The sequence below is a fragment of the Rhinolophus sinicus genome, linkage group LG04 (genome assembly GCF_036562045.2).
Source record: "Rhinolophus sinicus isolate RSC01 linkage group LG04, ASM3656204v1, whole genome shotgun sequence".
NCBI lineage: Eukaryota > Metazoa > Chordata > Mammalia > Chiroptera > Rhinolophidae > Rhinolophus > Rhinolophus sinicus.
In genome coordinates, this window is record NC_133754.1 from 182,428,569 (window position 1) to 182,451,335 (window position 22,767).

General features: G+C 55.6%; 1 protein-coding gene across 1 annotated transcript in view; it reads right to left on the reverse strand.

The window, feature by feature from the left end:
- EEIG1 (estrogen-induced osteoclastogenesis regulator 1) overlaps positions 1-22,767 on the reverse strand; it is a 33,911-nt gene that overhangs the window by 3,482 nt on the left and 7,662 nt on the right. Inside the window, exons 2-10 of the mRNA XM_019728675.2 lie at positions 7,848-7,968; positions 7,565-7,594; positions 5,336-5,452; positions 3,597-3,643; positions 3,340-3,497; positions 1,584-1,688; positions 1,306-1,501; positions 767-888; positions 603-672 (exon numbers count right to left, since the gene is read on the reverse strand). Coding sequence (XP_019584234.1) covers positions 603-672; positions 767-888; positions 1,306-1,501; positions 1,584-1,688; positions 3,340-3,497; positions 3,597-3,643; positions 5,336-5,452; positions 7,565-7,594; positions 7,848-7,968 — 966 coding nt within the window. The remainder of the gene's footprint in view (positions 1-602; positions 673-766; positions 889-1,305; positions 1,502-1,583; positions 1,689-3,339; positions 3,498-3,596; positions 3,644-5,335; positions 5,453-7,564; positions 7,595-7,847; positions 7,969-22,767) is intronic.

The window sequence follows — 22,767 nt, forward strand, 5'->3', positions numbered from 1 at the left end:
ACGGGAAGCTCCTCCACACACACACTCAGCCAGGTACACGGTAAACACTAAACAAATGACTTGAGAGGGCGCTGGCACTCTGTAAACGAGAGTTCAAGGCCAAGTTTGATCCTACCACCCCCTCATCTGTGAACATTATGAGGGCAGAAAACTGTTGCTCTCTATTGGGTCCCCAGAACCTAGCTCAGTGCCGGGTGTGTGGCTGGTGCTCAACACATAACCGTTCAATAAATGAGTCATCGTCATTTTTAAGGGGTTCCCAGATCCAAGAGGAAGGGAAAGCAGGGTCCAGAATAAAGATGCATGAAGCTCCTGCTGTGTGCTAAGCCCCTGCTAGGCACTTTCCAAGGTTCAAGGTTACCCTTGGAACCCTCAAAACCAACCCTGGAGCGTTGTCCCAGGTTTCCAGGTGAAATGAGGTGGTCCACACCATTTGAGAGATGGGGAAACTGAGGCTTGGAGAGAAGTGACTGGCCCCTGGTCACACTGTGGTGACAAGAGCTGGCATTCAAAGCCAGGTTGGTGGGCTGCAGAAACCTTGCTCTCAGCACCGCCCCTCCCATGGCCACCCTAGTGACCCACCCCTGAACCTCCACCCCTACCTGTTGGCCAGCTGGATGCCACTCAGCGTGGTGGAGCCATCACGGCTCACGAACAGCCGGAGGTTGCTGTCTGTGGGGAGACGGGGGACGGTGGGGGCTGAGCAGGGCAGGGACGGGCAGGCAGCATCATCCCCCCGCCCAACTGGTACGGACGGGCAGCTCACCCTCAGTGTTGCTGCCGTCTGTAAAGTCCTGGCTCTGCATAATCTTCTCCACGATGTCGTCCGCGTCAATCCGTGTGTCATCTACCCACGTCGGGTGGCTCTCCACAGAGTCCTTCTTCCGCCTGGAGCAGGGTGGGCAGTCCCAAGTCAGGGCAGTGACAGGCATGACGATGACAACAGCGCGTGCCTACAGCCCTCAGGATGCTCTAAGTGCGCGCGAGAGCCTGTGCAGGTTGGAGTCACCTAGCCTTCATGGCAGCCCTCTGGTACAGGTGCCACTATTACCTGGTCTTATAGATGAGGACACAGCGCCTAAGCAGGGGACCTACGGTACACTGAATCCCACATAGCGACCGCTAAGGAACTGGTCACACGCACAGTTAAGCCGGGGCTACGACCCTCACGAACATCAACCGGTGAATCGTCACCATCCAACCCTGAGGCAGGGACCCTACTGTCCCATGTTACCGGGAAAGAAGCAAAGGTTCAACGAGCTACTGGGAGGGGTCCGTACTGCAAAGCACTGAGCGGAGACTCACCGAAATGAGCGGTCGGACAGATGTGGGGGCCGCGGGGGCCGTGGGGGCTTCTCGGGGGGCCGGTGCTCACGCTCACCGCCCTCAGGGCCCTCCACAGTCATGCTGAGGCCGCCAGAGGCACTGCTGCTGGTGGACGTGTTGCGACGGTGGGTCAAGTCCGAGAGGCTGGAGGACCGTGAGTGCTCCGTGCTGTAGCCTAGTGGGCAGGAGGCGGCAGTTCATGATGGGGGAGCTGGGGCATGTGAAGGCCAAGGGCATGGAGCCAGGCGGGCACTCACCAGAGATCTTGGACTGCTGGCTGGCGTAGCTAGAGTTGCGGGAGTGGCCAGAGTGGAACACCTCCTCAGGGCTGGACAGGTTCTGGTCCGTCTCTTCAGGCACCCCTGGAAAGCAGGGCGGGGGCAGGGGTTACTGGTGGCGCCTGTCCTCTCACTGAGTCTGGCAGGGGAGACTATGTATTTCCATTTAACAGACCGAAAAACTGAGGTTCAGAGGAGCAGCGATCTGCTCCAAGCTGCAGTTCACCCTCTGAACCCAGGTTCGTTCCTTCCACAAATCTGTCAGGGACCTCCTCTGCACAGGTGCTCTACTGGGTGCTGTGGCCAGGGGAGAGGGTGTCACAAGCCATAGGGGAGGAAGAATGGTGAACAAAATGATCCACAATGAACCACAACTGTGGTGAGTGGTGCAGAGCAGGGAGCAGTGCATGTGGGGGTCTGACTCAGGCTGAGATCAGGGAAGGCTTCTCTGAAGGGGTGGCCTTAAGGACAGACCTTCGGAGGTGTGGGAGGGAGCATCAGAGAAAGGGCCTTCCAGAGAGAGGGAACAGCATAAGCAAAGGCCCTGTGGCTTGAGTGAGCTTGGGTCAGTGTGGCTGCAGTGAAGCGCATAAAGGTGAGGGGAAGTGGCTGACAGCCCTGTCCCAAGTCACCCACAAGCCCACTTTTGAAATCTACTTCCCAGCGCTCCCAGCGGGAGGAGCAAGGGAACCAGGCGCATCTATGCAGGGCTGCGTGAGCACCCACCCACCCACCAGTCCTGTGGGACTCACCCATCCCTTCTCCATAGGTGAGCACAGCCAGGCCACCCGCTGGACCCCAGGCCTGCCTGTGTCCCGCCCAGAGCCTGGTGGCTTTTCAGGTCCCCAACAGGTTTTCCGCATATGAGGGGAGGGGTGCAGAAAAGCAGCTACAGAGGCATCTGAGGGCTCAAATCCCACAAATGAGGGCTGCCACGTGCTGCCGGACTCACTAGTGCGCTGGAGGGCGCACTGCCTCCCAGCTCTGAGCTCACCCGCAGGAGGGGTGCAGGTGCCAGGACTCATACTTGGCGGCCTTGCTTCACCCCACGCAGCACTAGGTATGGGGGGGGGGCAGGCCAGGGCCTCCTCTCCTGGTGGCACCTCCTCCTCCCAACTGCCGTGCCATCTCTGGGGACTCAGGCTGGTTCAAATTTTTCACAATGTTAGTAATAATGATAATTGACTAGAAACACAGAGTACATCTCTGTGCAGGCAAGGCCCACACATTTGCTCAGTTCTTCCCCAAAGCAACCCAGGACGTGGTTACTATTGCTGATCCCATTTTACAGGAGGACACTGAGGTCCAAAGAGGCAAAATGACCAGTCAAGGTCACGTAGCAAGTGGGAGAACAAGAGCTCACAGCACGCGTCCCTCTGCCAGGAACACTGCACTCCATACCCCAGATCCAGCTCAAGTGCTACCTCTTCAGGGGGCTTCCCTGGCCCCAGATGGATGTTTTGCCTCTCACAGCTCTTGGCACTCTGTAGGTGGATATGCGTTTGACTTATTTACTGTCTGATTGACGCCTGTCTCTTCTGCTGGACCCGGAGGGCATGGCACAGCGCCTGACACATGGGAGGGGCTCGAACAGCGTCTGCCTAAGGGAAGCACGGACAGCGCAAACACCATCCCACCACCTCACTTCTCAGCACGCATCTCCCTTGGGACCTGGGGATACCTTGGAAGTAAAAGCCTTTGATGGCAGAGCAGGGTGGGCAGGTAGGGAATGTACCTGAGCTGAGGATGGTGGGCCTGGCCTTGGGGGGCCGGGACCCCGTCAGGGAGTTGGTGCTGCTGCCGCCACTGCTGCTGGTCCCGCCACCCTTACACGTCAGCTGCAGTGAGGAATCCTGGCCTGGGATGGAGATGGACTTGGCAGTGGATGGCGGCCTTGGGAGGAAAGAAGTATATGACTGGGGTGCCCCACCCTTGGGGGCAGATGAAGACAAAGGAGCCCCCACCCCTCAGGCTTCATGCACCCACACTCACGTCTTGAAGCACGGGTCTCCAGAGAGCAGGAACATGCCAATGGTGACCTGGGGGACAGGGAGAAGTGGGCCACACTGCGTCCACTCACCCAGCCCCGGTGCCCAGCCTCCTCAGCCTCCCTGCTCGGGCTGCACAGGGCTTGGCCTCTGATCCCGTCTCTGCCCCCTCACTGGCACTGTTGAAGCCACCAAGCCTCACTGAACCCCTGTTTCCTCGTGCAGAAGACAGACTGCTCCTGACACCTGATGCCTGCCCTGTGGGACAATGAGAGGCTGCAGATGAGGCCACCCTTGGCTTGGCACCGGCTCCAAGCGGCTGAGCGGCAAAAGCCGCTGTTGTTATTTCACAACGACACCGAGTGAGCCCTACGGAAGGGGCCGCATGGGCACTCCCTCCTCAGTGCCCCGCTGCTCGGGTGGGTGTGGCAACACCAGCCCCACATGGCAGGAGGGAAGGTGGCTCGAGAAGCCCATCTGGTGAGGAGGGGGTTCACCGAGCCGGACATGGGGGGTGGGGCACTCACATAGTCCAACACTTGGCAGGGACTTGTAATGGCAAACGAGGCAAAATTTGGGTCCCCAAATCTGGGCTGAGAGGGTACAACAGGTGATGGGGTGGCAAAGAGGTACTCAGATTCCAACCACACCAACAAAAATTGGAGACCATTAGGTTGAGGCTGTTTTTTCTTTTCTTTTCTTATGGATTATTTCACTTGGCCATGGTAGCAGCCTACAAAGTAGGTGATGGGTCCAGGTTATAGACGAGGGAACTCAAACTCAGGGGAAGTGACTGCCCAAGGTTCTGTAGACAGGATGTGATGGAGCTGGCCTTGAAGCCAGGCCACCTGTCCTCCAGATGCCCTTGACCTGGCTTGAGGCTGCACTGTGCCGAAGGAGCAAGACTGACAAGTCCCAGCTCCCACCACAATCAGCCTGCACTCTTGCAGGTGCCTCCGGTTCCCTCTGCAAAAGGCCTGGGAGTCTCCAGAACCTCTGCCCACCACCTCCTCCCTGGCTCTGCCCTGGCACAAGGCACTCCCACTGGATCAGCTGGCAAAGGTGTGGTTAGGATGAGACTGCTTTCTCAGCCAGGTGGAAGGCTATGGAGACAAGGAAGAGAGGTGTGCGGGTGGTAGATGTCTAGATACCTCTGTTCCAAGAGGCCAGGGAGGCAGCTGCCTAGGGGTAGGGAGCTGTCCCGGCCATTGGAACCCTGCATGTGACTGTGGGGCCCCCGGAGCAGCTGCACTCAGTGTGCCCAGGTTGAGGATGGCAGGTTCTTTTGGTCACTAAGGCTCCACTGGGAGCTCAGGCTGCCTCATGTCACGTGGGGCAATGATGAAGGTCTGAATGGCGGGCTCACGTGCCAGCTCCGCTGTGACCCCAGGCAAACGATCTAACCTCTGGGCCTCAACTGCCTCCTGTGCGAAACTGGGACTAATAACAGACACCAGGCCCCATGGGGCTGTTGTCAGGCATCACAAGACAAGGTAGGGGCCCTCAGCAATGCTGCTCTCACCAAATCCTGAGAGACTGATGGGGTCCACTCCTTGGCCCCCCGATTATGGATGGGGAAACTGAGGCCAGACTTCAGATGGTGGTTTCCTGACCCAGGGCCCACATCTGCCTGTCCAGGGGGAAAACCTGTATTTTTAACAACCCTCCAGGGCCTCTGATGAAGAGCACGGTTGCCCTGTCCCCTGATGGGAGGGGGCAGAGGAGGGGGCAGGGCCCCAGTACCTTGAGGATGGAGTTGTCCTGGCGGGTGTTCTTCGTGTCATATCCCTCCAGCAGGCAGCAGCGCACCGTGGAGCCTGAGCCTGCAAACTCAGCCAGGTTCAAGTCAGCAAAACCCAGCTGGGAGGAAGAGAGGAGACTGTGGGAGGCTGCAGGGAGCGTGGGCGCAGGGCCGGCAGCACAAGGGTTAACTCGGGGGGGGGGGCCGGCAAAGCCCCTGGGCCACCACAGCCCAGACTGCCTGGTTGCATAACCAGCACCCAAGGACACAGGCCCGGGTTGGTGGCTTGGGTTGGCGGCTCTAATGAGGCAGAGCCAGGAGCTCACATCCCTGAGCTGCACAAAGCGCCCTTTGTGCCGTGTCCCAGAGTACACCGGGGCAGCGCCTGAGATGAAAGGACATTGTTGTCTGTGACACAGACACATTGTTCCCTGGGAAACAAGGCTGTGCTGTGGGAGCCGCCAGGACAGTGGGCAGGGGGGAGGGAAGGCCCGTGGGAACTTGGTGTTGGGATGGGTGGGTGGGGGGTACTCTGCAGGGGGGGCAGGAGCCCCTCATGAAGGCTGGAGTGAGGGTCTGTTGGGCAGTGGGTGATGCTCCTCGGAGGCAGAGAAAGGAGCAGGGATGGGGATGGAAGTGGAAGAAAGTGCGAGAACAGGATGCATGAGCTAAGAAGTCCTCTTAGAAGGAAGACAAGTCTGGCAGACCTGGAGGGGCAACAGAGGTGAAGGTGAGGGGCGCCTGGGATTAGGGACTCAGAGAACAACCAAACCAACCAGGGGTGTGGACTGAACACTCGCTGCGGGCAAGTCTCCATTGCAGACTTTGGGGCACAAGTGCCAGAGTCGGGGACTCGGGTTCAGATCCTAACCCTGCCATCAGTGACTCAGTGACCCCAGTTTACAGATAGGGAAACAAAGGTTCAGAGAAAGGAAGTGACATGCCCAGGGCTTAACTGGTAGAGCCAGGCCTAAAACTAGGCCTGATCAGTGTCAAGTCTTGCCACCTCTTTGGGCCTCAGTTTCTGCCTTTGTTTCATGGTTACTGAGCCTGTGTGGACATTTGATTGGAGAACAGAAGGGAAGGGCCTGGCAGGTCTGACACGTGCCAGGTGCATGATAAATGTTTGCTGGGTGGAGATGGGATGCTCCAGCTGTTTGCTGGTAGTTTCTTTCCTAGCTGGGTAGCTGTCCTCACCCACAACGCGGTGAATCAATGGGAAGAGAAATTTCCACTCTGACAGCACCTTCCACAGCGCAGTTCTGGCCACCGTGCCCTCTGCTCCTGCACAGGAACACGACGCCCGGCCAGGGCAGAGTGCATAGCGCAGAACGCTGAGCTTCCTGAGCTCTGGTCCGTGGGAAGGAACACAGCCGGCACACAGGGTGAAGAGGCGAAGGCGTTTCCCCTCTGGACTGATTAAGCCCACCGCCCTGCCACTGTGCCATCTCGCCAGAGAGGCCCCAGCGGCGGGCCGAGTCCTCACAGAGAAGGGGGTTTAAGGGCAGAGCAGGCTTCCTCAAAGCCAGAAGGAACCCTTCCAGAGCTGTCTTCTCTCACTTTTCCCAGTGGGAAAGGTTGTAATGTGGAGGGCTGAACTGTCTGTGGGTGCAGTGAAAAGCTGGCAACAACACAGATGTTTGACAGCAGGGACGGCTGAGTCACCCGTCCACCAGCCACACAATGGGACACTGCTGCTGCTAAAGCAAAAGGAAATGTGTGATGACATGAAAACATACCCATGACGTACTGGCAAGTAAAACACCAAGCTGCAGAACCATTTAGAACAAGTCCCTGTTGTGTATTTAAAAATCCTGTCTGCATGTACACGATACATGCAGGGTGCTCACTCTACATTTCTCTAAGTCATGCACATGTGTTTTATGCACTGCTTGGGGTCTATGATACATTTCATATATTTTTTTCTTAAAAGGTCTGGAAAGATCCTAATGAATCCCAATGCTGGGGGCTGGGGAGGAGGCCTGAGCAGGAAGGGGGATGGAAACTCCCCTTTCCACTCAATGAATGTCTACCATTTGTGTTGCAACAAACATATGCTGTCTTTACGTTAAGTGCAAAGACTATCAATAAAGATATTTCCAAAAAATAATACATCTCCTGTATGGCTGAGTGTCTCCTGTTTGGGACAGACAGAGAGGGGGCAGGACATTCTTCTGGGAGCCTCTCTCACGCCTGTCCCATCCCACACCCCCTCACACAGCCCCACTCACCTTGGAATAAGCTTTCCCACCTTTCAGCTCCTGCACAGGGAGAGAGACATAGCAGCAGGGTGACTACGAGATCCAAGGGACCTCATACATCCCCCAAACCCCTCCCCATGAATCTGACTGCCAGGGGAGGAGGACAAGCAAAGGGGCAGATGACTCATCTCATTTTCCCCGGGCAGGGGGACAAGTCAGGGGATGGGCCTAAAGCCATCAGAGTGGGGGCCCCACACCCACTCCTTAGCCTTAAGCTCACAGCCCCCAGCCCTGGCCAGAAGCCCAGCCTCACCTTGCGAACTGACACCCGGAAGGTGCAGGGGTCCAGCAGGCCGGTGGCTGGGTTGGCGCTCATCTTACACACGAAGGTGAACCTCTTCCGCCACCGCACGCAGTTCTCCTGCACCTCCTCCCTGCAGGCCAGACAGGACAGAGAAGCACAAGCACACAGGTCAAGGCCACGGAAACCCATGTCAGGGACAGCGCTCACCTCCAGGGAGGCTAGGGAGGTGGGGGGGGGGAAGGGGGCTCTCGCTTTTCACTTTGTATCACAAAGTGACTATTTTCGTAACAAGAAAGTCCTTGCATAAGTGTAAAAACATAAAATATGTAATAAAAAATGAAAAACACAAGGCGGGTGAGGTCAGGCTGGAGGTAGCTGCCCCTCCCTTGGCTCCCAGTGCTGTCCCCCATCTCGTTCTGTGGCCTCGGGTGGCTCCTTCTGCTTCCATCACCTCCCACCAACCAAGCTCCCACTGGCCATCTCAAGTGACCCTCACAGCAGTCTTCCCAGGCTGGACTACCAGTCCATTTCGCAGATGAAGAGACCAAGGCCCAGTACCACCCAGCCAGGAAACAGCTGGCCCTAAGCCCAGGGCTGCCTGGCTCCAGAGCCCCCTTCTTCACCACAAGTAACAACAGCAACAGCTGACGCTCATACGGGGCTTCCCATGGGCCAGCACCGCTGCAAGCACTTGACAGACTCAGCCACCCCTGGAGCCTGCTCCAAATGCCAGGGATCCACGGTCACGCCAACCCTTCCCACACGTGTCACTACCACCAGGCCAATTCCACGTGCACAGAAACCGAGCTCTGGGGCTGAGCCCCGGCCCTGAGGCCCACCCGGGGCAGGACAGAACAGCGGAGCCCAAGCAGCCTGGTTCCGGGTGCTACACACACACTAAACACTCACCACTCCAGGGCGGACACTATTTGGGGCCCTCAGCCTCCCTGATACTAATTGGGGCGCTACCCTTCTATCCCCTCAAGTTCCTTCTGGGCCTGGAGAGCATGACCAAGCCCCCAAATTCAGCACTCCCTTAACAGGGAAACGTTTTTTGTGCCCTGGGAGTGAGTGAGAGCCGGTGGGAGCAGCTCATCCAAGCCTTTCCTGGCTGCTGCGGGGGCCTTGGCAGAAGCTGGGGGTGGTAGTGGCACGTGGCAGAGACAAGCTCCCATCCCTGCGCAGTTTCCTGTTCCCCCCCCTCAGCCACGGAAGGGAGGGCCCGGCAGGAGAGACATTCTCTCCAGCCTCATCCCACCTCACAGGCACGGCCAAGGGGACAGCGGAAGTGACCACTCCACACCCGGGGACTGAGGAGTGCGGGCTCATTGCCAGAGTGGGCCTGAGGGGGAAGAGTCAGCCCAGGATGAGCATCTCCTGAGCAGGGCTTGTTTGCCTCCCACTGAAACCTTGGAAGGTAGGCTCTGTGCTACCACTTTCTGCAGCGGAGAGCACTGAGGCTCCAAGAGCCGGCCCAGATCGCATCCCTAGTGATAAAGTAGGCTGCGAAGCCAGGGCTGTCTGAATGCTGGGTCACAGCCACTAGCCATCACCTTTCCTCATCAGCCACAGAGCCGAGAAGCCTGGCAGGTGGAAACCACCGAAGTTGTGGGGCCAGCAGTGCCCTGCTATGTACCCGAGGCACCCACCCATGTCTGAGTGCCAAGTATGTGCCAGACACTGAGCACTGCAGTGGACTTACTCACAGACAACATCTGTCACCCCAGTGATGACTCAGTGTCACCGGGAGAGGGTGGAGGGAAGGGGTGAGTCAGGGAAAGTGACTGGCCACAGGGAGGTGACAGTCAAGCTCAGACCCAAATGAAGAGTGGGTCGTCGCCAGCGGGGGACAGTGCCAGGCTGAGGGGAGAGCATGAGTGAGCTGTGCTCTGGGTCTCCTTGGCCGATGCAAGCCTCTGGGCAGAGCCTCTGCGAGGAGCTCCCTGCTGGCTCTTCAAGGCTGTGAGGACGTGACCAAGGCTTGCTCCATGTTCTGCCAGGTCTGTGGCAAGGGGCAACGGGACCTGGGCTCGCAGCCCTCACTCTGACCCTCATCAGTAAAAGAGACGTGCCAGCCACTCAGTCATGGGCACCTGAGGGCATTCAGTGAGCTGAGCCCGGCAAGGGCCGGGCCTGGGGAGGTCCGCCAGATGTGTTTCGTCTGATGAAGACACTAGGGAACTATGTGGACTCAGTCACCAGAATGTTCCAACCTCGTGAGGAAGGTGACCTCCAGCAAGCCCTGCAGCCCTAAGACTGGGGGTGAACGGAAAAGGGCAGGGCTAGAGATGGGGGGAAGAAGGGAGAGTCCCCAACCTGACAGACACGGGCGGGAGCCCTCAGGAAGCAGGTGCCACAGGGGAAGCGGGAGGCCTGGACTGGGCCTCACCTGACCCAGCCATGCTAGCTCCATTCATTCATTCAAATAAGTGAGCATCGCCCGTGCACCCGTGCCTGTTCTGTGCACTGGCGTCACAGCCGTGAGCGGCTTACATTCTGGTGGGAGCAGAAAGACGAGCATCAAACAAATGAGGACAATACATGGGAGTGGAAAGGAAGAACTAAAACTATCTCTTTTGGCAAATGACTCAATGTTGTATGTAGAAAATCCTAAGGAAGCCACTAAAAAACTAGAATACACGAGTTCAGCAAGGTTGCAGGATGTAAGATCAACATAATAAAAATTAATTATTTCTATATACTAGCCAGTTTCCACAATGAAATGAAGAAAACAATTCTGTTTATGATGGTATCAAAAAGACTCAAATATATAGAAAAAATTTCACAAAACAAGTATAAAATATATACTCTGGAAAACTACAAAACATTGTTGAAAGAAATCCAAGCTCTAATAAATGGAAAGACATCCCACAATTCATGGATTGAAAGATTCAGTATTATTAAGATGACAATATTCCCAAAATGATCTAGAAATTCAACACCACCCCTATTAAAATCTCATCTGGCTTCTTTGCAGAAATTTGACACGTTGATTCTAAACCTCGGAAATGCGAAGGACCAGAATAGTCAAAACAATGCAGAAAAAGTAGAACATAACTAAAGGATTCACACGTCTTCATTGCAAAACTTCTACAAAGTAACAATAATCAAGAGTGTGCTTGTGGTATAAGGATAGACACAGAGAGCAATGGAATAGAACTGAGAAATAAACCTTCACATTTATGGTCAATTGATTTTCAACAAAGGTGCCTATGGGGGAAAGAAAAATCTTTTAAACAAAAATTGCTGGGACAACTGGATATTCACATGCAAAAGAATGAAGTATGACCCATGTCTCATACCATATACAATAATTAACTCAAAATAGATCAAAGACCTAAGTTTAAAAGCTAACACTATAAAATTTTTAGATGAAAACATTGGGGTAACTCTTTGTCATCTAGGATTAGGCAGCAGTTTCTTAGCTATGACATCAAAAGTACAAGCAACAAAAGGAAAATATATTGAACTTCATCAAAATTAAAACTTTTTGTGATTCAAAGAACACCATCAAGAAAATGAAAGGACAACCCACAGCATGAAGGAAAATATTTGCAAATCATAAGGGACTTGTAGTTAGAATATATAAAGTGTACTTACAACTCAATAAAAGACAAATAACCGAATTAAAAAATGGACAAATGATCCGAATAGACATTTCTCCAAAGATATAGTAGTGGCCGCCAATAAGCATATGCAAGGATATTCAACATTACTAGCCATCAGGGAAATGCAAATCAAAACTATGAGTTACCACTTCACACCCACTAGGATGGCTATAATCAAGACAGATAATAACAAGTGTTAGCAAGAATGTGGAGAAATTAGAACCCTCATGCACTGTTGGTAGGAAAGTAAAATGATACAACCGCTTTGGAAAACATTCTGGCAGTTCCTCAAAAGGTTAAACATAGAGTTACCATATGACCTAGCAATTCCACTCCTAGGTATCTATCCAAGAGAAATGAGGCATATGCCCACACAAAAAACTTGCCCACAAATGTTCATAGAATTATTCATAACAGCCAGAAAGTGAAAGCTACCCAAACGTCCATCAACTGATGAATGGATACATAAAATGTGGTATATCCATACAATGGAACATTATTCAGCAATCAAAAGAAACTAAGTGCTTATACATTGCTACAATGTTGATTAACCTTGAAAACATTATGCTAAGTGAAAGAAGCCAATCACAAAAAAACTATGTACTACATGATTCCATTTATATGAAATGTCCAGAATAGGCAAATCCATAACAGACAGAATGTAGTGATTGCCAGGGGAGGAGGAAATGGGAAGAAAATGGGGAGTGACTGCTAATGGGCATTCTTTTTGGAGTGGTGAAAATGTTCTAAAATTGACTGTTGGGCGGATGGGTGGCTCAGTTGGTTGGATTCCTAGATGGGCAAGCGAGCTACACCCTCTTCAATTAGCATGAAGTCAATGAGCTGCCTCTCAGCTCCCAGGTGGCCAGATGGCTGGAGCGAGGGCTCTCAACCACAGGGTTGCTGGTTAGACTCCTCAACTCCCACAAGCGATGGTGGGCTGCGCCCCCTGCAACTAGCAAGGGCAACGGGACCTGGAGCTGAGCTGCGCCCTCCACAACTAAGACTGAAAGGACAACAACTTGACTTGGGGAAAAAAAATCCTGGAAGTACACACTGTTCCCCAAAAAAGTCCTGTTCCCCTTCCCCAATAAAATCTTTTTTTTTTTTTAAATTGATTGTTGGAGATGGTTGCACAATTCTGTGAATATACTAAAAACCACCGATATACTAAAAACCACTGAATTGTACACTTTAAATAGGTGAATTGTGTATGAGAATTACATATCAATAAAACTGTTACTGAAAAAAAAGAAAAAGAAAAGAAAAAACCTACATTGGTAGGTCAGATAAAGTGAGAAAAATGGAGAAAGCAGAGCAGGGAAGGTGGGTAGGGATGAGAAGGTGGGGGTTGCTACTTCAGGAGGGTACATCTGAGCAAGGCCTCGAGTGAAGTGAGGTTGAGGGCTGAGCAAAGACTGGCAGAAGAGCTGTCCAGACGCATGAACTTCAAATGCACAGGCCCTGAGGTAGAGGCATGCTTGGCAAGTGGAAAAGCAGCACGGAGGCCAGTGGCTAAATGGGACTGGAGAGGAGAACAAAAGGGATGTGGTCGGCAAGGGAGCAGGCGCTTAGGCCATGCTGGATCTCCAGGGCCTTCCTTGGTGAGGATTTTGAATCTGATTCTGACAGCGGCTCTGTCTTGCCACTATGGATTCTGGCTTCAGGCCAGAGCAGCCCTGGTGGAGGTGGATGGATGGGTAAAAAGAGTGGAAATATCTCCCAAGCAGCCAGAGGCCCAAGCTTGAAAGTGGGGAAAGCTGGCAGGGGGTGGTGGCCACAGCTCCCCTGTGAAGCCTCAGATCTCTGCCCACCCCCTCTGCTTGAGCCAGTCGGGGAATTGGAAGCAGCTGCTGGAGACCCAATTCACAATGCTGGGCGTGTTGAAACACCCAGAGGAATTAGGATTAGTATCTGGGAACAAAAGCCGATATCAAATTGTGGGCTCTCTCCCTTCCCCTTTGTGTGTCTGCCATGGGAACACCCAGCCAGGAAGCCTCAGGCCCCCTTGTGATTCCAGCAGGCCAGAGAAAGGCACGTGGAGCTCTCCCAGGCTCAGGTAACAGGCGGCTTCCTCCCCCCCCACCCCCCACCCCCGCGGGAAGGTGAGCTGGGCAGCTCACGAGATCGGTGCTGGGCCTCCCTCTTATTTCCACAGGGCTCTAAATACACACTATTAAATGCCACCACTCCCACAGGAAGAGGCTCACAGCCTTGCCCTGGCCCATCCCAGGAAGTCATAGCAAAGGTGAAATACACATCCCAGCAGTGGCCATTTCCTGAGAGTTTACTATGTGCCACCTAAAACTCTCACATTGAAAGTTGGGTGTTATCATGGCCCACTTTACAGATGGGGAAAGGGAGGCTCAGAAAGGCTGAGTAATTCACCCCCAGTCACAGAGCTATGAGGAGCAGAGCCCGGTCTCAACCCCAGGCCCATCTTTGTCTAGAATCCATGTCAGAGCCAGAGATGGCACAGCCCTGCAGCCATCTACAGGGCCCCTCTGGAGAGAGGGAGCTGGGCACCCCCACTTAGGTGGTATGGGGTCCCAGGCATTATCCCAGGATAGGGATAATGGGAGAGATGAACAGGGGTTGGGGGAAGTGTTCATAAAAAAAGGCAGGAATGAGGATGGCAAACAGTAGGCCATGAGCCCAAGGTGTGAGCTGCCAGGCCAGGTTTGAGGAAATGTCAGACTCAAGTCACTCAAAAACCTTTTATTAAGCACTTACTAAGTGCCAGGTACTACTGAAGGCCCTAGGGACATAAACAGTGAATAAAACAGACAGAAATTCCTGCCTCCAAGGGGCTTAGAGTCTGGGGTGGGTGGGAGACAGACAAAATGAAGCAAACACACCTCCCATGGGGGTAAGTGCTATGGGGGGAAAGGAACCAGGGAAGGAAGAAGTGACCAGATGGGGGGACAGTGAGGAAGAAATGGCCAGGGAAGGAGTTAACAGGAAGGGGGAACGTGACCTCTGAGCTGAGCTGAAGGAGGAAACCGAGGAAAGAGCAGTCAAGGCATGAGGAACAGAATGTGCAAAGGCCCTGAGGTGGGCCAGGCAGCTGAAATAGTAGTGAGGGGGGGAGGGGTGGGAAGTGAGACTGGAGAGGGAATATGGGCCCCAAACTTACAAAGGTGCCGCGTGGAGGTGCTCGCAACCATGGGCACCCCACGTGCACTAGTGGGTAGGGAAGGACAGAGAGAAGAAATGAGGGTGTATGGCGTAGGGCAAGGGGATTGGGTCCTTTTCTTTTTGAACTGGAAGTATATCGGTTGTGATTTTTTTTAAAAAGCAATCCTGGGGGGAAAATGACCTCTTCTGGGAGTCCTCCGATTGCAAAGAGGTCAGAGGCCACAGAGTGACTGTGAGGACCGACTCCCAGGATCAGCAGAGGCCACGAAGGTGGGGAGAGGGGGACAGCAGGGCCATTGTTTTTGTTTCTGTCCAAGAAGGTGTTTCTGTAATTGAAGTTTAACTTGAAAAATGGGTGTGAGGTTAGAAGAGCTGGTCAAAGGCAAAAGGGATTCGAACCCTCATCTACCTGATTCAAGGGCTGGGCCCACATTCACCCTGCCAGCAGGGCCGGGCCCCCTTGGGAAGAGACGAAGAAGGCCTCGACTCTCCTGAGCCTGAGGCTTCCGGGCCCGAGTCCCCAGCTCCACACTGCCTGCCAGGGACAGGTAATTACAGAGGCTGGCTTTCCAAGGCAGCTTTAGGGGAATCTCGTTTTTAGCTTTAAGATATACAATTAGACGTCCAAATCCCAGGGAGGCAGGGAGAGCCCTCCACCCACGGCAGCCCACAGTGGCCATTGCAGTGGTGGAATTCAGCTATTTCTGGGTTGGCCTGAAATAGAGCAGAGCACCCCACCAGGCCAGTGTCCTCAGGCCAGTTCTCCCTCGGAAGAGCTCCCGTGGCCCCAAACTCTGACCAGGGCCTCTACTCTGCAACCACACTTACTTTGGCCGCCAGCTCCATCATGCAGGTGACAAGGGGACAGTGCAGTGGGAGCCACCTCCTGACCACAGGCTGCCATGCCCCCAAGGTCCGTGTGGACAGGGACCATTCAGGGCCCCGCCCCTGAAGCCAACATGAGAGCAAAGGCAGTGTGGCTGGCAGTCCTTGCAGGAAAAGAGTCAGGAGAAGGGAACCTGGGGCACTAGTGGGCAGCCCAGGGAATGGGTTCCAGGGAGACCCCATGCCCACCCTCAGCACTCCACCTTCCCAGCTGCCTGGCTGCAAGCACTTTGCATGTCTTTGTCACCATGGCATGCCCCGCACAGAGCCCTGGCCTGGCAGGGAACAGCTCAATCACGGCCATAGCAAGGGCTGGGGGTGGTGAAGCCGGCAGGACAGGGCTTCTCAGACTCAAGCCAACATTGCAAAGTCCTTGGCTTCTCACGAATGAAGAGTCCCAGGTGCTGCCAGAACTACAGACTGTAGGGCAGGGTTTCTCAACCTGGGCACTAGTGACATTTGGAACGGGATCGTTTTGGTTTTTTCAGCGGTGTCCTGTGCACTGTAGGATGTTTAGCAGCTCCTGCCAGTAGCACCACTGCAGCTGTGATAACCAAGAAAGGCTCCAGACATTGCCAAATGTCCCCCCCCAAGGGGGCAAAATTGCCCCCAGCTGAGAACTACTGCTGCAGGCCTTGGACTGGACTTTTTAAACAAGCTCCCAAGTGATTGAGGCAGGAGCTGGGCACCGGGCTAAGAGAAGGCATACCCACAGTAACTGAGTGGGCCCCCCGGGACCTCCCAACCCCAGCGGTGCCCCTGGGTTCCTGATTCCTCCCATCCAGCGCCTGTAATGAAAGGTACCGGGATCAAGGCTCCATCACGTGAGTCCCACGCTCTGGCTGGCAGCCCCTGGGGGGGCTGCCCCAGCATCCAGCCCCGCCCACTCCATGATCCCCCAGGCCTCGGCCAGGTTCCTGGAGGGGCCGGTGGTGATGCAATCAAGGTCCCTGGCTGAAGCCAGGGAAAGGCGAGAGTCTAATGAGGAAACAATTTAAATTGACAACATATGCCTGTGCTTCCCGGAAGAGAAGAGAGCACAGCCGCCTGGGGAGGGGCCCACCCCGGGGACCAGCTGAGGCATCTGTCCAGGGGCTGCAGGGCAGTAGAGCCTCATCCCAGCAACGTGGCGGGCGTGGCAGCCCAGCAGCGTCAGGCTCCTGCCAGGAATTCAGGGCCGTGCGCAGCAGTTCTGACACAGCCAGCCCAGCCTCCGGCAACACCATGAGGCAACAAGAAGTTCCTAGAAGCCAAACCACTCTGTGCTCCACACGGGAGCACTCACTGGAGCCAGCCGGCACCCCGACACCCTTCTCTGCTCTCCTGCCAAAAACGTGAATCCCGAGGGTGGCCCTGGGATTGGCAGGTGGAATAAAAACTGGTGGCAGCAAGTGACCCTCGGAAGTACAGAGTGGACAGTACACTGGGGCTTCAGAAACTCCACATTAGCAAAGGCGCAGGGGGTCAGCCAGGTCTCTCAGGCTCGGTGGGAAAGCTCAGGTCTCTCAGGCTGAGCAGCAAGGATTCTGCAGTCAGGTGCACCTGGGTCAAATCTTGCCACTCACCAGCTGAGTCACCTCGAGACGGATCAAACACACCTAACGCAGGCAGGTGCTGTCCTCCCATTTTACAGACACAGGACACAGCCTCTGCCCCCCAAGTCAGGCCATTCGGGCAGCTTCCCCACCACCCAGGAGAATGCATGGATGCACTTCTCACTTGATGCCAGTGGGCACTGCCTCTTGCTCTCACAGCCTGAGAGGGAGCTGACCGTTGAAGAGATCCAATGTAAACTGCTGGCTGTGAGCAAGTGCTGGCCCCCCCAACCCCTACACACCTGGGCAGAGGTCCACACCACGCAGTGTGGTCCAGCCTGGCTCCTGCTTCCTGGATACCCTCCCATAGGCCAGGTGTTGCTCTGCAGGCACAGCCACCACCCACTTCACAGATGAGCAAAGTGACACTCAGGGAGGCCACAAGTCACACAAGAGGTGAGGGGTGATGTGTACTACCCGACGCTCCCCTACCCCACCCCATCCTGTAGGATGGCTGGAGACTGGGGCTTTCTCCAGGGACTGTGCTCTGTGGGCGGACCCTACCCCATGTGTCTCAATACCAGGAACGAGGCAGCCTTGAGACCAGGCTTACACTAAAGGAGGGTGGTGATTGGAGCAAAATGCGCGGGCAGTGGGACATGGCACTGGGCCAACCCCATGAAGACCTGCTGGTATGGGGACCAAGCCAAATCAATCCAGTTGGAGGACAGAATGGGAAACATTCCTGTCGAAGTTCATAACACAGCGTTTCCTGAGCCCTTTCTAGTTATGAGGAGTGAACCAACATCTTTCCCTGCCTGATCTCTTGGAATCCACACCCCAAACCTGGGAGGTAGGCACCATCATCCCCACGTCACAGGTGGGGAAACTGAGACCCAGAGCACAGAAGCCACCTGCCCCAGGTCTGGCTGGGAGAGGCCGTAACCTGAACCCATGGCTGTCTGACCCCAGAATCTCCCACTGGGCCCCCATGCCAGAGCTGGGCTAAGCTGGAGGCCCTAGAAATTCAAAGCAAGACGCAGTTGGGCTGTATCAGCGACTTCCCCTGTCTCAGGACCCACAACTGCAGAAAACACAGAGCTTCAGGGTTGGCTGTGCTTGGGGAATTTCCCTTCCTGAGCCCTTAAGACTCCCAGTGGGTCTGCTCATAAGTCATGGGTGCGGGAGACAGAGTGGCTGGGGTTTCAGGCCAGGCTCTGCCACCCCCTGGACCCGCCCTCTCTGGGCCTCAGTCACTATGCTGCCCCTCTTATGAAGGTGTAGGGAGAACAGGGCCCGACACCTATCCAGAGGGCACTCACGCTGCAGGGGGTCATGGCTACCACCGTCAGAACTGACTCCGAGACAGGTGGTCCCACAGGAAGTCAGGCATGCAAGACCCTGTCAGGGCCCCCTTCCCCACCCCAGGACCCTGGATGAGGACGTTTCCCCAGGCCGTGCCCTGGCTGGGATGTCCTGGGAGGGAGACTGGCAGGTGGCGCAGGCTTGCCACGGCCGCTCCTGGCTGACTCAAGCCGGGGTGGTGTTTGAATCACCCAAGGAGGGAAGGAGACAAGGGAGGCATCCCCATGCCTGGAGCCTGCTTCCTCGAATGGCTGGATTCAAGCAAGTCACGAGGATGTCCCTGTCCTCTGAGCCCCTTGCCAACTCCATAGCCTTTCTTAAAATCACCCTCCCCCCAACTACTGCAGCTGGACAAATTATTTCCTCTTCTGGGCCTGGGCCTTAGGTACGAGGAAAATGGAACCAGGCTCCCACGTGCCAGAGCATGCAGGTCCTAGAGGTCTTTGTTTCACTCGCTGCTGCTTCCCACGTCTGAGGATGGCACCTGGCACATAGTAGGTGCTCAGTAAGTATTTGATAACTCGATTAATGACCTTCAAAGCCCTGCTCCCAGTAAGGGCTGCCCTAGACCTCTTTGCACAGATATTTCCACCTCCAGGGAAGGGGCCTCCCAGCTGAGGTCAGGCCACATCGTCTTGCTCTCTGCAGAGTCTGAGGGGCCAGGGGTCATCGCTATCTCTGGATCTACCCCCAGGTGTTCCCACAGCTCCACACAGCACTCCCCATGGCTCCCTGGACTTCTGAGGTGACTGGGGAATAATGAGCGACCACTCAGCCAGAGCCACATCTCTTCACAGAGCCGGCACAGACTCTGACCTGTTTTTCCAGCCATCTTCCAAGATCTCAACCACAGGAAGAAGGGCTCACGGTCAGGTGGGATCATGAGGACCTGACTTACCAGTCTCCACCTCCTCCCAGAGACCTGATTCTTCTGCAGACCCACGGACCACCCCTCGGACGATTGCTGCTTCTGTCGTTCACTTACTACATACGCATTAACTGAGCACTTACCATAAGCCAGGCCTGTGCATCCAGAACAAGCCTGGGTCTCGGTCTTGCCTGCATCCAAAATAGGCATGGCCATTCTTTCCCAGGTCCATGTGATTCCTCTTTAGCCAACATGAAACCCTTAGGACGGGCTGGAGCCCAGGGTCAGACCTTCTCTTGGCCTCCAGGGAGAGTACCCAGTCAGTCAAAGGCCCACCCCCAAGTGAGGGGTCAGGGCCAGAACATGCAGAAGAGACCAAAGCACCCCCCATCCCCCTGTGCTCAGCACTTCTGAGAGCTTGTGTGTCTAACGGTCTCCTCAGCTCATGGGCTCCATGTCAGGGACCATGGCTATCTTGGCCATTGCCAGGCCCAGTGGCCAGTGCCGGGCCAGGGTAGTGGCCTGGCTCTAATCACAAATGTTTCCTGAATGGGTGAACCACAAGAAGAGAGAAGAGAAAGAATTAAAGGGAGGGAGAGAGGAAAGTGGACCTTGCCTTTTTGCACCCACCACTGCATCCTCTCCAATAATTGCCCTAAATACCAACCACCGCCAGCCTTCACTGAGCACTTACTCTGTGCCAGAGGCCATGCTGGGTGTTAACTCATCTAATCCAAGCACCAGGAAGCAGCTTACTGTTCCATTTCACAGATGAGGAAAGCAAGGCTCAGAGAGAGCCCACGGTCTGGCAGTCTCAGGAGCCCACCCTCCCTCTGAACTGCCAAGTCCCCCAGCCCAGAAGCCCCTGCCGGGTTTGCAAGAGGCAGAAGGGAAAGCCCCAACCAAAGAAGACTGTGGGCAGCTGCCAAGATGAGTTATGGTCTCATGAACAGGTCGGGATGGTTCAGGCTACCCTGCCAGAAAGACCCAAGGACTTCCTCCAGGCAGCCAAGAAGGTGCCCCACTACGCGCACAGGGCCTTGGCAGCCAGCACCAGCACAGGTGGGGGCGTCTCAGGCTGTCTCGGACACAGACTTGTGCAAACAGCGTCGGAGCACAGCCTGCAGATCCGCAGGGCAGTCCCGCGTAGCCAGCCCCCAAAAGCAGGACTTCACAGGCCCCAGGAACCCCTTTCAGACATGACCAGCACCCCGACACAGATAGAGCATGCTGGCTTGTACCAGGATGGCTGGTTTTTATCGGAATGCTTCTGAACTTTGTCTAAATGGCATCACAGCACTCTCACCTCCAGCTTCCTTCCCTCAACATTGTTCGTGACACTTGGCCCTGCTGTGAGCAGCAGCCACTTGTTCATTCTCACTGCTGCACAGGAGGCTGCAGGTTTAATTGTTGCCATGACGACAAAGGTGGACAGCCACCCCTCTCAGCTGAGAGCCACCTCCCCTTCTGCGACCTGGAGCCCCAAGTGGTCACCCCCATGGCTGCCCTGGGTGGTTCTAAAATACAAATCTGCCTGATTCAGAGCCTTCTGTGGCTGTCCCTCAGATGAAGTCCCAGCCCCACCCCCTGCTCCCCATGTTCCCTCCCCCCCAGACCCCAAGCCCTCAGGCCGGGGCTCTTTCCTGCTCAGCATTCTGCCTTTGCTGTCCCTCTGCCCTTCTCCCACCACCTGCTAACCTACTTCCTGGAGGGGCCCTGCAGGGACACACAGAGGTACTCAGGATGTTGCCCCTGAGGGGCTGGGGGCGGGGGAGTTGCAGGTGTCTGCAGAGGAGTCCAGCCTCAGAGAGGAAGTGGTGGGAGGTGAAGGCGCCTTCCGTGCAAACAGGACTGACTTCTGCCCTCCCCAGCCGGCTCCCCACACTGGGCTGTGCACTGTCTTCGCTCTCAGGCAGGCTTAGTCCGTTTCCAGCTGCCAGGTGCCCAGCCCTGTGCGAAGCAGGTGGTCCTGATCTCAGGTAGCACCCCCACCCCGTTTGATGGAAGAGGAAGCCAAGGCTAAGGGGACTAGGCACTTAGCCATGGTCACAGCCAGAGGGCAGCTGCCAAGGTCCAAGTGCAGAGCCTGGGCAGCCACAGCCCCGCCTCCCACCCCCCACAGAGGGCCCACCCAACAACCTAGTGGCTCCCCCAGCTGCCGGGGATGCTGACGAGGGCTGCTCCTGACACGGACTGATACTTCTGGGACCAGTGGGGAGGGGCTGGACCCCAGCAGCTGGCAGTGGCCGACACATAGCCCAACACCATCAGCACCCACACTGGTTCAGTGCCAAGGAATAAAAGTCCAAGCCCTACGCCAGCGCTAACCCATGGAAGGAAGCCCCAGGACTAAGATGCAAAGGAGGCCACTCCTGCCCACAGTCTGGGGAAGGAGCTAAGAGGGTGGACAGGGATCATAGCATCCTGAGATGAGGGCCCACAGTGGTTATGCAAGGCCCAAAGAAGCCAGGGAAGGCTTCCCGGAGGAGGTGGCCTTTGTGCTGAGCAGTTCAGCCAGGTGAAGAGGCAGGGAAAGGGAGCTTGAGGCTAAGGCAACTGCAGAAGCCAAAAACAAGGAGTATAAGGTGTGGTGGAAGCAACGGGAGTGCCAGGGGCCTCCCCACTCCCACTGAGGGACCCTCATCTTTCTCATGTGCTCCCCTGCCCTCCACCTCATGTCTTCCGCTGCCAGAGTGGGTCCCAGAGCTGGCTGTGCAGAGAGCCTCTTCCCACAGGCAGAAACCTCCCCCAGCTCAGCCCCACCCAGTGGGAGCACGCCAGTTCTCACTGGCTCAGAGCGAAGCACCCCAAGGTGGGGCCGGTTCATGTCAACAGACTCCACTGGGGACCCTGAGCCCCAGAGTGAGGCTCTGGCCCTTAGACACTAGGTGTGCTCCTCACCTGCCCCCACCCCTCCAGAGGGCAGAGCCAGTGCCCCACTCGTGGGGAGAAGTATGCTCTCCCCTCAGCAACCTAGTCAGTCCTAGGCCAAAGGGAAGTGCCAGCTGCCACAGAGGGGCAACTGAGGTGCACCAGCCAGCCGACCGCCATGACTCAGCCCGGGGAAGAGAGGACAGACTGCAGCAAGTACCATGCGTCTCCCATGTGCCAGGAGCCGAACTGGACATCTGACAGGCATTATCTCACTGAGTCCTCCCAAGAACACTGTGAGGCCCGCCCCAGCAGCCCTGCTAGGTGGGGGGGCCACTGAAGCTTAGCCACTAAGTCCCTTGCCCAAGGTCACACAGGCAGCAAAGGGCAGAGGCAGGATGGGAACGTCCTCCCCAGACCTGTGTGTGGAGCAAGGCACCAGCCTGACCAAACAGGCAGAAAGTCAGTCCTGTGGGGAGTGCCTTCCTCCCAGCTGCTGCACAAGTTGGATGCAAGGGCTGCGAGCTGGCCACTCCCAGTTCACATCTGGGCAGGGTGGGGGGCAGGGGGTTCCAGGCCAGCATGTGAGAGCTGTTCCAAGCCCAAGGTACCATAAGGGGCTCAGAGCAGAGACCAAGGGTTTGCAATCACAGCCCTAG